Source organism: Heterocephalus glaber, unplaced genomic scaffold (assembly GCF_053883595.1).
Source record: "Heterocephalus glaber isolate CG9 unplaced genomic scaffold, H.glaber_assembly_v1.0 deba00001550, whole genome shotgun sequence".
In the NCBI taxonomy this organism is placed as follows: Eukaryota; Metazoa; Chordata; class Mammalia; order Rodentia; family Bathyergidae; genus Heterocephalus; species Heterocephalus glaber.
The window spans coordinates 23,882,987-23,896,680 of NW_028258343.1; the positions used below are offsets into that span (position 1 = coordinate 23,882,987).

A 13,694-nucleotide genomic window follows, 5' to 3' on the forward strand; every position below is an offset into this window, starting at 1 on the left:
TTTATATTCGGTATTGGAAAGGTGTTTTCTGTCAGTAGTAGAAGGTCGTCCCTTCTCTGGAACAACAGTCCTGTTCCCAGAAATGAAGGATTTGGAATTCTGCTATTGTTCAGACAATGAGAAGAACGCACAGAGCTTAAGAATGTTTATATGGAAATGGAGAGTGGAGGGCCAGGCACGTACTGACCTGTTTTGAATGAGAGTTGGTGTTGATAAAACTGGGAGGAGAGTTGTAGTCTTTCACATGCACACACACATGCACAAGGGAGATAAATTTATATTAGAGAAAGAAATTGTGACTGAGCTATGATTCCTTACAAACGTAGAGAAAAGTTAAATATTTCAACTTGCACAATATCTGGTAAACATATCATTTAGTTTTGTTAACCAGAGCCCCTTTCAGAGAGCTAAAGCTATTTAGTACGGTTAACCAGATAGGGTATAATTACAGGAACACTGTGGCTAAATTATATCACAACAGGTCCCTTGACTAGTGTTTGAAGATTTCATCCAAAAAAAATAACCTAGTCTTCTTTGATAACAGTATTTACTTGAATAATTTTTCCCATTTTGACTAAATATATATTTTTTTCCAACAAGGCAGAGCAAAATTAATTGCTTCACGATGTGGCTGTTTTCTGAGTGAGTTCAGAAATCCTGTCCAGAAAACCTCTTTTAATCATGGGTGTGCTCCCCGAGCTTCGCAGAGCAGTCAGGAAACACTCCGTCAGATGATGTGTCTATGAAAACTCAGGCTATTTATTATTGTACAACCATAAAACCTCTATAGAGGTTTCAGCTCCCAGTATTATAAGTAGAAATAGTTCCTGTTTTCCCAAATCGGGGGTGTGGCCTAAAGTCCAGTTTTGATCTGTTACATTTCAAAGAAGCAACAAAGGAGGCTGCATTGTGCTAGATTCGTTATCAATGGTCAGTCCCTGAGCAGCACAACTTTTGTGTGAACTTGGAGTTGAGCCAGCTGGTGCTTCCCGCAGTCCTTGCATCTGTGTCCCCGCGAGTGATAGCAGCCCACTGACACAGCTGTCCGGGCCGCACACCCACTTCGAGGCAGAGGGACCGCAAGGCTGCCGCACATGCGGCCAATGGGCATTGCTGGAGCCTTGTCCCTGGCTCCTCCAGGCGGGCAGAGGCCCAGAAAGCACACACATCATCCCTGCCACTCCTGTACAGCCTCAGAGCTTTGTGCAGCCTCTGGACAGTAAACTCTTTGCCCCTTTGACAAAACTGGGGGAGTGTTTTTCTTCCTTTTAAATTTATGGAGGTCTCTGCCTGGTTTTAACCTGAACAGAATTGGAAGTTACTGGACTCAGTGCTGCTAAGTCGCACATCTGCGTTGACGGTCACCGAGTCCGGCACATGTTAATGCTGGGCACTGGCCTGCCAGAGCAGTAAGTTCACTGATCTTTTGGGGGGCAATTGGGCTTTATCAGGGTTTAAAGCTGCACCAGCATGTGGCAAGTAGTGCATTTTCAGACCCAGAAAACCCTGGCCATCGCTGATGAAGCATCCCAGGTGTTCTACAGCATAGAAATGGGGCTTGGTGTGGTAAGTTAGATGCACTGCTCGCTTAATAAAGGGCTGTGTCTCACACAGTCTGCGGATCACTCGCCATTTTCCACACTGATCTTAGTAACAGTAGATGAAAAAGCAGATGCAATGGTAGAGAAAGTCCAGAAAAATAATCAGTATTTGAACTGGTTTTTAAAAATAGGTTTAAAAAATACGTTGACAATTCCAGGACTGTTTTTAGAGTGTTACTGACATGGGAACTGGTAGACGGAGCAATCTCTCGAGTAGCTACAGAAGGAGTCACTGGGACTTTCCTTTCCGCTGGTGCCTGAACAGCAGCTGCACAGAACCTCAATGAGGACCATGGAAACTGCACGGAGCCCAGGTGAAGATGAACAAACAGCTTTCAAAGCAACGACTTCTCAGCTGTTAAAGTTTACATGGTGCAGAGTTGTTTTTCAGCATACATAAGATAACGTCTTCTCTGTGGATCCCAGAAGTGAGAGACAGCTCCTTTCAGGTCCTTCCTCTACCAGAGGATTTAAAGTCCTTCCCAGCCACCTGAGCAGTCTTCGGAACGAAGGAAGATCGGAAGCTGGTTTTGCAAGCCGTGCTTCAGCCCTCTCACTCCTACAAGTTGAATTTCCCCGGTGGTCAGGTGATGTAAACACTCAGACCCATGCCAGCAGCTCATGAGCAGTACTTCACTTGGAAGTTCACTTCCGGAGGTGCCGTGCCTGCACACTGTGTAGGCCCCAGGCTTGGCTCAGAACTGTGCCTGGCGATGTCTGCGGGCCTGAGCCGACACCGGCCTGAAGCTGGGAGCGGCCTCTGACCCTCACAGGGGCCTGGCTGGGAGCTGCCCTCCCCCATGTCCTCGACGTGTGTGGGACTGTGTGGGGAGACTTCCGCCCCACGGTCCTCTAGGCTCTGCACGCCTCCCGAGCACAAGGGCCCCGCATGCGCTGGCCGCGTCCCGGAGGAGAAGGAGACACCCCCCCTGGAAGCACGCTGCATTTGAAGCCCCGTGGAATCACCAGTGCCATTCCAAGATGATAGAGTCCACCAAAAAATGGATACACACTCAAGTGTTCCTTTTCCTGGTGTCTATACATTTTTTTGTGTATACATTTCTGTACTTCAGAATCAGTGCTTCCTGTAATACTTCATCAGTATTTTTATAAGCTATTTCTAAATATCTCCTTTTAATACATTGTATTATCAGTATGCCCAGATAATAATTTTTTTGAGACAAGGCCTTGCTGTGTAGTTAAGTCTGGCCTTGAACTCACTATGTATCCCAGGCTGGCCTCGAACACATGGCGATCCTCCTGCCGGAGCCTCCTGAGTTCTAAGATTACAGGCATGCACCATCAAGGCTGGCCCAGATAATTTCTAAACCTGTTATCTGTAGTATACAAAAGGAATATTTTCAGACTTTTCTGAAATGTGGATTCTAGCAAGAAAGGCATTCTGCTCGTTTAGTAATGTACAATTTTAAGAGTAGTTAGTTATCTTAGAAGTATTTTTTTTCCTTTTCTGAGGGTATGGGATTGCTAGGCAAGCACTCTGCCACTGAGCTACATCCCTAGCTCCTAGAAGTATTTATAAAAGCAAATTTCCTATAATATATGGTACTTTATAATCAGTCTATTTTTAAATTATAAATTATAATTCATAGTACTCAATTAAGAGAGAGTGGTGGTTTCTGGTCATAAGTTAAAAAGAAAACATTTGTGTTCTGCAGCTTTCCTTTTTTTTTTTTTGTTTTGGTACTGGGGATCGAACTCGGGTCCTTGAGCTTGGGCGGCAGGCTCCGGAACCACTGAGCTAAATCCCTGGCCCTGCAGCTTTCCTTTTGGCACGTCTTTATTTATTGCCAAATCTGGAAGCACCAAGCTATCCGCCGGTGACTAGATGAGTGAACTGGCACATCCAATCAGGAGTGTTCATACTAAGAAGCGAGCCATCGAGCCACAAAACGGCGCGGGCTGCCTTAAATGCAATCACCAGTGAAGATCCCAGGACGACAGGCTGGGTCCTGTGTGGTCAGGACCGGATCGGATTCCGGATAAGACAACTTCGGGGGCAGCGGAAGCGTTGGTGTTTGCCAGCAGGCGGGAGAAGTAGAGAAGAACGGGCGCCAACGGATGGCTGTGGAGGCCGGGAGAGTACGTTTACGCGTCGTAGTGACGTAGTGAAAGCGTGCCATGGCGCATGTGTCCCAACCCACAAACGTGCAGCGCTGCGGTGAGCCCTGGTACACACGAAGAGCCGCGGCCGACAGTGCTGTGACGCTTCCTGATGTCCAGAGTGAAGAGGTTGTGTTCGAGGTACGCAGGGCTTGGGGGGCATTCGGACCTTCCTGCTTAGCACTGCTGTGACCCTAAAGCTGCTCCCAAAACGTTTCCTTCAGAAAACGCATACAACTTAACGAAAAAGAGGAAACACACTCTGCCACTAAAGAGAGAAGAAGGCTTGATTGATTCTCTAGGTAGTTCGATTACTAAAAACATAAAGTGTATGTGTAAAACTTAACTACCCTGAGTTTTGCTCAGTTTTACACAACTCAAGCTAACTCCTTTTCACAGATCATTGGTTCTGTAATTACTGACTTAGCTATTTATAGTTAGTGTTATTGATACTGTTAATGGCTTCATGGTATTTTTGAAGTTTAAGAAAGCAATGTAAAAGAGCTAAAAGTAATCTTTATGAACTTGACAAATGCATAAACAAGCCCCTTACGGATAATATATCTCAATTTTTCAAAAGTCACTTCCTCACTCCTGCAGAACAGGTAGGAAGTTGTTGCCAAGTGGTACGCATGAGTTGAGAATGTTTGGACTTGTGTTTTTATTATGAATATAAACTAAAACAAAATGGTTTGGGATGAAACATCTCTGAGAGTAATAGTATTTGTTTTCTAGAGAGTATGTTTTCCGATTTCCTCCAAGTCAAGCTGTGCAGTCTCCTGGACTCTGAGGGAGGTGAATTGCTGATGATCCCTGGGCGGGGCTGGTCAGGGACCTTGCAGACCTGGGCTCAGGGACCACACAAGGTCAGCCAGCGTAGCTGCCCCACATGGCCCACACAGGCTGAGTGAGGCCAATCTAATGAATACAGTGTTGGTGTTAATTAAAATCAGTGAGGTAAACCCTGAGCTCAGCTTTTAAACACGAGCGCATTAAGAGACCACCGCCGTTAACCACGAGACAGACGTTATGGGGAGGAAATAATGCAAATGATAAACCCTCAGCTTTTACATTAACGGTTTTATAAAAAGAAAATGTTCTCAACAATAGAAACCAGTATGCTTGATGTTTAGCATATGGACAGGCCTTTTGTAGCGGCTCACTTTCGAGTTGCTACATTACTGTCCCATCCAGTATTTTAGAGAAATGTACTTACATAGCTATCAAGTGTTTCTTTTTTTGCTTTTCTTTGTGTGTTTTGTTTTGTTTTTGCCATGAAAACATGGCAACATGTTTCCCTTTTCCTTTTGGTCACAGAGAAAAAGTTCTATAAAATAATGTCAGACTCTGGTCATAAGAAAGAACCATTAATTGCACATGATCAATTTTTATTTTTTGGCTAGAACTAGCTCCTTGGCTTTTTCTTAGGAGAATGAGATACTTTAGAAACAGGACAGTCTGACCTCTGGAAGTAACAATTATTAGAATTCTCATTTTTTAAAAAAAATCTGGCTTTATCAGGCACCTGAATCTTTCTAAAGAAATTGCCATTGCTAACCACTCCTTCGTTTTGCTGGGGTATTAATGCTCAGTGGCCCATCAAGATTCATGCAGTGGCATTAAATACTCTTGCTTTCTGTATCTCCTGTTGGCTTAACAAAGTGTATTGAAAGTAGCTGTGGAGGTATTCAAGCCATCCAGAGCTGAAGAAAATTCACATCCACTCTTGAGGAAGAGGCAGTCCAAGTACCAGGTGTGACAAACGACTCCGTGGTGACCAGGAAGCAGTGGAGCCCTGGAGGGAGAGGAAGCCTTGGGCTGGCCTTGTCCTGAGGGTGCTGACTGTGTTGGGGGCCCCGAGGCTGTGGGCTGTAGAGTGCAGCTGGGGCCCAGGAGAGGGACTCGCTTCTCAGAGGCCTGCAGAGGGCCCAGTCTAGAGTGGTACATGCATGGCCGGCAGGAGGGAAGCAGGCCTGGGGGGCCTGACCGCGCTCACCAGCTGCACAGGGCCGCCCTCCCTCAGGGCTCTAAACAGTGGAGCCTTGGGGAGAATCGGCAGAAGGAACTCTGCAGCCTGGCTTTGCTTCTGGGCCGTGCGGGCCTCGGTTTCTTCATGTGTAACCCAGGTCTCCAACCCCGACGGTGCATGGGGAGGAAGTGGTAGTGGGGGTCAAGTTCCCTTCGCAGTGCAGGGTGGTTGGTGTCGGGCACAGCTGACACAAGACCCCCTCTGCAGCCTCCACCTCTGAAACCCAGAGGGAGGGCAGCTCTTACAGTTTTGCTTTGTTTTTTCTCTCTGGTGCCAGGGATTGAGCTCAGAGTCAACTCAAGAGCTAGCTAGATAGGCACTCCACCGCTGAGCTATACCCCACCCTATTCATTCACTCGCTCCTTCATTCTATTTACATTTTAAGACAAGGTCTCAATAAATTGCCCCCGGCTTTGAGCTTGGCGATCTTCCTGCTTCAGCCTCCGGGTCACTGGGATCACAGGCCACCTACCCCACTCCTCTTCGGGCTTGATTTGTACAGAGGAGCCCTTAAGATTCTAAATGGCAGACTTGCGCTCAGCTGGGAGGAGGACAGGGCTGGGGTTGTGCACAAGGCTTCGTGCATCTCAATCCCAAGGGCCTGGGGGACCTTGCTGCATGGTGTGGGAGCCAGGCCTAGCAGGGGACGAGGTAGCTGGCTGGGCCGCTTCGTGGGGCATTGTGTGTGCCTTTCCCCGTTGTCCCCCTTGGCCAGCATAGTATTTTTTTTTTTTTGGTACCGGGGATCGAACTCCGGCCCTTGGGCTTGCACAGCAGGCGGCGAAACCACTGAGCTAAATCCCTGGCCCGCCAGCGTAGTATTTTAAAAATGGCTTTGGGAAATTTAAATCTCCCTTCCACAGCTAAAGACTATAAGGAACTGAGCAAAAGAGAAAAAAGAAAATGCTGTGAGACAGTGGGAGACAGGGAAGAGAACCGGTGGGGAGGGCAAGCCAAGCAACAGAGGGACCTGTAAGACTCAGAACATAGTTGCTCCCACAACGACTGCACCAGAAATAGAAAAGAGCCAACCTAATAGTCCAAGAAATTAATTTTGGTTGCTGCTTGAATACATATTAAATTTTGCAAAGCCATCTTTGCCTCTGTAAATGAATAGGATTTGAACTAAGTACAGAACCAAGTTGTCTTGCTCTGGATAAAAAGCGAGTGATGCCAGAAATTGCATTATCAGTTTAATTTGGTGTACATCTGGTGAACATTAACACACCTAAAGCAAATCAAAAGTCATGAGAAAATCACTAGGATAATCCCCAATACCTCAAGATCAGAAGTCTTGATCACACTGTGTCAACAATAAGCTATGCTAATTTTAATTTAGAATATTATACTTTTTGAAAAGTTCTAAAAAATAAAAATGGCTTTGGTCGGGGCCTCCAGTTTGGCCTCGTGTCCCATCGTGTCCAGCATGCGTGGGCCAGGCCTTGGTTCCCGCGTGCCCGTTTATATTCCTGCCCTGGCCCAGTCGGTGCTCTGAAGGAGAATTGTCCCTGTGACCTTGAGGAAAGGGCCTGGGAACCTGAAGGAGAGCGAGCGAGGACTCTGCCTGCCCCTTCTGGAGGAGAAGTGGAGCAGTGTGGAGGAAGAGCTCTGCTGAGATGTGGGGGAACCGGACACTCCCAGGGAGGGCCCTGGGGTGCGGGTCCCCCAGGGAGGTCGCTCCCAGAGTCTCGGTGGCCTCTCCGTGCCTGTGAGGAGAGGGCCGAGTGCTTGGGATGTAACTGACAGGCGCCAGGCTGCCTCCCTGGGACGCTCGCCTGCTGTCACCTCCAGGCGACATTGGCCTTTTCCCTCCTGTCAGGTTAATTCTCCTCCGCTGGGCAGCCCCGCCCACCCACCTGTAGTAAATCAGGAGCCGCTGGATGGGGCCCCGCTGCAGCCCTGCCAGGTTTTCGCTCCTGAGCGGCTGGCAGGGAGTTATGTTTAAAAATATCCTTAGGGAGATACTGTTATTTTTAAATACCTTATATTTTAAAGAGCAGCTTTAGGTTCAAAAGAGAATTGAGCAGAAATGCAAGAGGTGGCCTGGCCCCCTGTCAGGGCCTGTGGGGCGCCTCAGGTGCACCAGCTCAGCTCTTAAAGTGGGAAAACAGCTTGGCTATGCCTTATGCCTGGCAGCAGTCTCCTGGTCCCTGCTGGGAGCTTCTTGTCCCTAGACAGTCAGCTGAGTGAGGGCAGGGTACGTCGATTCCCTGAAGTGACCCCGAGTCCTGGTCCCTCCTGCCTTTCCAGTTCTGCTGCAGACTGGAAGGAAGGTGGTGGGTGCAGTGACTATGTTGAAATTATGTCTGAAAGTTCGACAACAAGTCATTTCTGCAGACTTTGGTAGAAATTAATGTCAGGCTTTTGCTGTCGGCACTTTGCAAACCATTGCCCAACCGAGGCCCTAGAGCGATCACACAGGGCTCCCGCTCCAACAGCCGGAGACTCGGGCTGCTCTCCCCACGGCCTAGCCTGGGGCTGGCCCGGCACAGACCTCAGGTCACTTCTCGGGCCTTTCTGCCCCAAGCTGCTCTGACCCAGGTCTCTGGCCCAGAGACCCCGGTGTCCGCTGAGCAGCACCCCACTCCCAAGCCCTGCACCCCATCCCTCTCCACCTCCTTCTTATTGCCCCAGCTCCGGCACCCCTGCTGTGGGGCGCGTCCTCCGCAGCCCTGTCCAGCACCACCCCTGCCTCTGGGCATCTGACCTATCCCGATCAGCCGAGGCTGGCGGAGTCGGAGCAAATCCGCTGAGCATGCACGCCTTGGATGGGTGGATGAACTTTTAGCACTAGAGTGTCCTACATGCCTCAGACTGGAAAAGGGCCCTCTCTTTCTGCCTTTTGGATCCAAATCGCTGAGTATCTTTAAAAGTATAGATTCATAAAGAGATTGTGTACCATCTAGATTTGCCTGGCTTGTGTGTTTTTGCCTCCTGTTTGTATATGTTACCAGTTAAAATTAGGGAACTCAAGATTGCAAAGGTCAAAGACAAGTTTAGGATTTCAGCAAGAATAATTACAATACCTCACACACATGGGGCACTTCCTGTGTGTCAAGTGCTGTGTCAAGTGCTTTTCTGCGTTACTTTCCTTGCTCCTCGCCGCAGCCAGGGTGGCTTTGTTGGCTCACGCTTGGTGGGAGCAGCAGGTTGGTCCCAGGAGGCTAGCAGCCTGGGGGTGAGGTCTCTGGTGGCCTGCCTCCCCCGGTCTGCCCTCACGCTTGCTGCTGTGTGGCCAGGAGGGTTTTCTGTAGGGACCGGGCCAGTGAGCTGCCGTCCTAGCGCCCAAGAGCCACCCTGGAGGGGAAGGCAGTGCGTCAGCATTCGGGATGCGGCAGCATTGCCTGTGGTCCTGCGGCCGCTCTGCAGACCAAACAGTCACCAGGCACCACACAGGCGACCGACACCTCGGCTCCTCTACGCCTGGCAGCCCCCACCTCCTGTTGTCTCCTTTCCCTGTTTCCATCTCTCTCCGTAGCCTTGGGACTCCCGATGGGCCCTGCTCTGTGAGTGTGTTCTTGAGTCTGCACCGCTCCACACTGTCTGAATGTCTGGGTTGCACTCTGCCCCGGGTGGAGAAGATGCTTGGTCCGTCCAGCTCCACCCCTGTGGTGAACGCCACACACCAGGCTGCTGGCCTTGAGGGCTGGTCTCTGGGTTGAGGGCCAGGCCTGGGGTCGGTTACGTGGTACGAACTGTGGTCATTGTGGGTCAGACCCCCGGAAGGGGCTGTGAACGGGAGGGACTTGAGCTTGTAGCTCCTGCAGGGGCAGTGAAAGCCCAGCGTCTTTGTAAGACCTGTCTGGCAAAGATGGAGATTTTCAGAAAGAGTTTAGTGCACCTGTTGTGAAAAGCCCAAAATCCATGACTAATGCCTCAGCAAATAGAAATATTCGCTAAGAAGAGCTCCTAGCAGCCCCAAACACACAAGTTAGGTAGGCTGAGGAAAACCAGGCACGTTTCTTTCCACTGTCCTTGGTTAGGTTGGACGTAACCTTGAAAACAGATTGTGAGGACAACAGAGTTGTGTGTAGCATTCGATTAAGTTCCTGCATTTATGAACTTTGCTGGCTATCGAGGACGGTGTGAAGTGTGCACACGTTGCCTGTCAGATTATAAGCGAGAAAGAGTCCTTCCCCTCCTTTCTAGTCCTGTGAAGCTTGTTGTTCAGGTAGGAGACACTCAGTAAATGACATTGCCTGATTACTAGGCCTGGCTGTCAGTTGAAAAGAAAGTACAAATCAGAGGATCTTCTCCGTCAGCTGAGAATGGAGAAGGAGATGCTAGTTTCTGCGTATCTTATGCCTTGGTTCCGTTTTCTGGGTCAGGCGATTGCTGTTGTGCAGCGTGTCGCTCTCGCCTGATCCGTCCACGCACTGTGTCAGCGTCACTGTGCTTCTCAGCGACGCAGGTGAGAGCACACGGCACAGACGTCTCACTTTGCTGGACTTACTCTCTTTCGTGAGTGGCTCAGCACTGTGTTTGAAGTCCTCGTCCTCCTCTGGTGTAGGCCCGTTCTACTCCTCCGGGGGTGCCGGGCTGCGGAACCCTAACTGAGTTCATGGAAGCTGCAGAACAAAGGCGCGGGGCCCACGAGAGGCCTCAGTCCTGTCCGTGGGTTTCTGTGTGGCCAGGCGAGCTTGGCAGTGACCTCTTATGACGGGGCCTGGGGAGACTGAGTGCCTCATTCTCCGGGTCCCCGCTGGCTGGTGGCTTAGCACTGTGGTCAGAAGCCCAAGCGTTTGATGTTTCTGGATACTTGTGTAAGTCCTGAGTCTGAGTTCAGTTCATTTTATGTATGACTAGCGAATCCAGTCTCATGATTATTCTGTGCATATGTTCCCACTCACACACCCACACACACACATCTCACAGTCGGCTTTAACCAGCAGGTCATGCTGGGAGGTGACCGCAGCAGCCAGTCCCAGGGTGGCCGTTTGTCCTCACTGTAGAGCCCTGGAGAAGCCTCCCCAACATGCTGTTCAGAATGTTCTGGGCGCATCATTTCTTCTTCTTGTCCAACTTTAACTTACTGGACTCTCCTGAGAGCAGGGACCCATTTAGAGAATCATGTCACAGCAGTGTTTGAAATATAGGAAGCTGAGCTATTAGAGTGATTGTCCTGGAGGAGGAGTGATGAGAAAAGCTAAGGTGCACTACAGAGGGAGCTGAAGGAGGCACTGGGTGGGCTGCACGTCGAGCACCACAGCAGGTCGGAGCAGGCAGCAGCTCGCCCCGTGGAGAACCACAGGCTGTTAGAGTCCTCAGTGCTGGTGCCGGTTCTCATTCAGAATCACCACGGAAATAGAGCGTCTAATAGTTTTTCCTGTTTTATGTCAAGTGTATTCTAAAAGCTTTAAAATTTTTAAAATTATCTTTGGAAATTTACAGCACAGAAGTGTTTACCAAATATAGTACATTTAGTGGGAAAAGAGAGACAAAACTCAGATATGATCTAAGGGTATTTGTGTACGTTTCATGTACCTGGTCTTTCGGAGCCCCCTTGGCCTCTATCTTTATGATGTGAATATAGCTGATTTAATATACTGTTTAAAATGGAATAAACACGTGAGTGCCTGCCATCTACCAGGCAGTACACGCTGCTGATGGAAATGTACAGCTGAGGAGTTCAGGAATTCTGATTCTAGATTTTCAGATAGGGGAAGAGCCTCACCCTGTGATTCACTCCTGAGTGTGACTGATCAGTAACACTGAAAGGATTGTAGATAGCTACCTGGCCTTAAATCGATGACACTGTCCCATTAGGTAATGTGTGAGAAGGAAACTTTGAAAACACGACCCTGGGAGTAGTCTTGATTTCTGGACGCGCACAGCAGGCGGCTGTGCCAGGCCGCTCATGAGTAGCCTCGGCTCTGGAGCAGGAGCGGGCTCCTCGGCTGTGGATGGTGTCAGGACTGCAGTCCCATTGTGTTTTCAGGCTCCCAGTCTCCATTTCTTCGTCTACCAAGTGATGGTGGTAAAGTATATTCCACAGGGTTGTAGCAAAAACTAAATTCTATACCAAAAGCAAAGGCCCAGCAGCGTCCCACCAGGGGGCCCTTCCTGGCAGTGGTGAGCAGGGCACAGTGTAGATACAGAGGCTCACACTGCTCTCAGGGACTGGTGAGGGCTTCCCGTGAGCTGACTGAGGACTTCCAGTACGTCCATGGAACAGTATCTCTGACCGTGTGATACTTTCCAAGACATTTTAAAATACAGGACCTGATTAGAACATTTTAGGAGCACGTCCGCACTTTGATTATTGTTTCCAAAGGGCAGTGGCATGAAGCAGTTCTAGACGGTCGAGTCCCTCATGCTTTTAAAAGAAAATCTACACAAAAATAATGATGTATGGTCTTTGAGTCTTAAAAAATTGTATACAACTAATTTATGGGTTAGAAATTTGGCTTTTAAAAACATAGACATACATACACACATGTCCAGTTAAAGATTGGTTATATCGGGCGGGGGATTTAGCTCAGTGGTTCTGCTGCCTGCCCCGCAAGAGCAAGGATCCGAGTTTGATCCCGGTACCAAAAAAAAAAAACAGATTGGTTATATTAAAATAATCTAGGCATAACCACATAGTGTGCTTTTTATTTCCTGTTGGTATTTCAAAATACTTCTCCATATAGTCTTGATCAGAAAACACTAGTCCTTAAAGTGAGAATTTTGAGTTTTTATCTACATAGTATGAGGTAAACAAAGTAGAAAGAACTTCAGGCAAAAGTATGAATTTTAAATATAGAATCCTACAGATCTAATCTGTTAAGAGACTTGAACAGATGAATGTGGGAATGATTCATCCTTTAGGGATAGGCTGACTTTCTGCTACTGGGAATTGACTTTTTAAAATGGTATTTTTATTAAATAGGATTAAATAGACTCAAAAAAGCAAACTTCCCATTTGTAAGCCGAAAAGGGTGGTTGTGAGTGCGTGAGGTACAGGTGCTGTAGCTGATTTACACCATCAGCAGCCCCGAGGAACCCAGGAACTCCCGTGTCTTAACCTTTAGAGTTCAAGCTCGTGGTCTGTCGGTAGCTGACCACCCCCGCCCCAGTTCTCACCTGGTTTCCATTTCTCCCCCAGATGATGAAACATGCCTGGAGTAATTACAAGCGTTACGCCTGGGGGCTGAACGAGCTGAAGCCCCTCTCCAGAGAAGGCCACTCGAGCAGTCTGTTCGGTGAGTAGCTGGCTCCTGCGTGCGCTCCTCAGCCTGGGCTCTCGGGGGCAGGAGTGTGAGGCAGTGTGTGTCTAGCCCCGGTGGTTGCCAGGAAACCTGGGCACTTGGTGGCGAGATCTCTGTGGCCTGGCTTTCAGGCCAGGTGGGCGTGGGTGCGGTGCCAGAATTTAAGTTCCTGCGGCGGTCCCTGCCGGGAGGTCCCGGGTACCCGGCAGGTTGACCAGGGCCCCTGCACACAGCTAGGGCTGCCATCCCTCCCGTTGGCACCATGGAGGAGAAGGTGAGGCGGGCGTTTGAACCCCGCTCCGTCCACTTGCCGGCTGTACAGTATCCGGTCCACACAGCACCCTCTGCGGCCGGCACTGTGCTGTTGGCGCTGCTGGCGCTGCCCCTGTTGTTCAGGTGAAGAAGCTGAAACAGTCCTGCTGCATGGGCTGCTTTCTGGCCTCCACCTGTTTTGTCCGTGACTCACAGCAGAAGGTGATCGAGTCTTCCTTCCGTGGCTGTGGAATTTACCACACTTCAACTGAATGGGCTGAACAAAACCGAGTCACAGAACAGTGGTTGGAGCTGACACCTACTGAGCATTGGCTGTGTGCGCGGCTCGTGGACCTCGGTGCTCTGCACGCTCCCCTAGGGGAGGCTGGGCCCGGGGAGCTGCGCTCGAGGGCCGGGCAGCAGTCTGTGCTCCGGTGTGCCCTGGCCTTGGGCCCTTCACGCCTCTGACCCTCTCTGGCCCTGGTGTTGATGCAGTGG

At 49.5% G+C, this 13,694-nt stretch overlaps 1 protein-coding gene across 1 annotated transcript in view; it reads left to right on the forward strand.

Moving 5' to 3' along the window:
- The window catches only part of Man1a1 (mannosidase alpha class 1A member 1), a 130,822-nt gene that overhangs the window by 19,868 nt on the left and 97,260 nt on the right, over positions 1-13,694 (forward strand). The window contains exon 3 of the mRNA XM_004860186.4: positions 12,842-12,938. Within this exon, the coding sequence (XP_004860243.2) occupies positions 12,842-12,938 (97 nt within the window). The remainder of the gene's footprint in view (positions 1-12,841; positions 12,939-13,694) is intronic.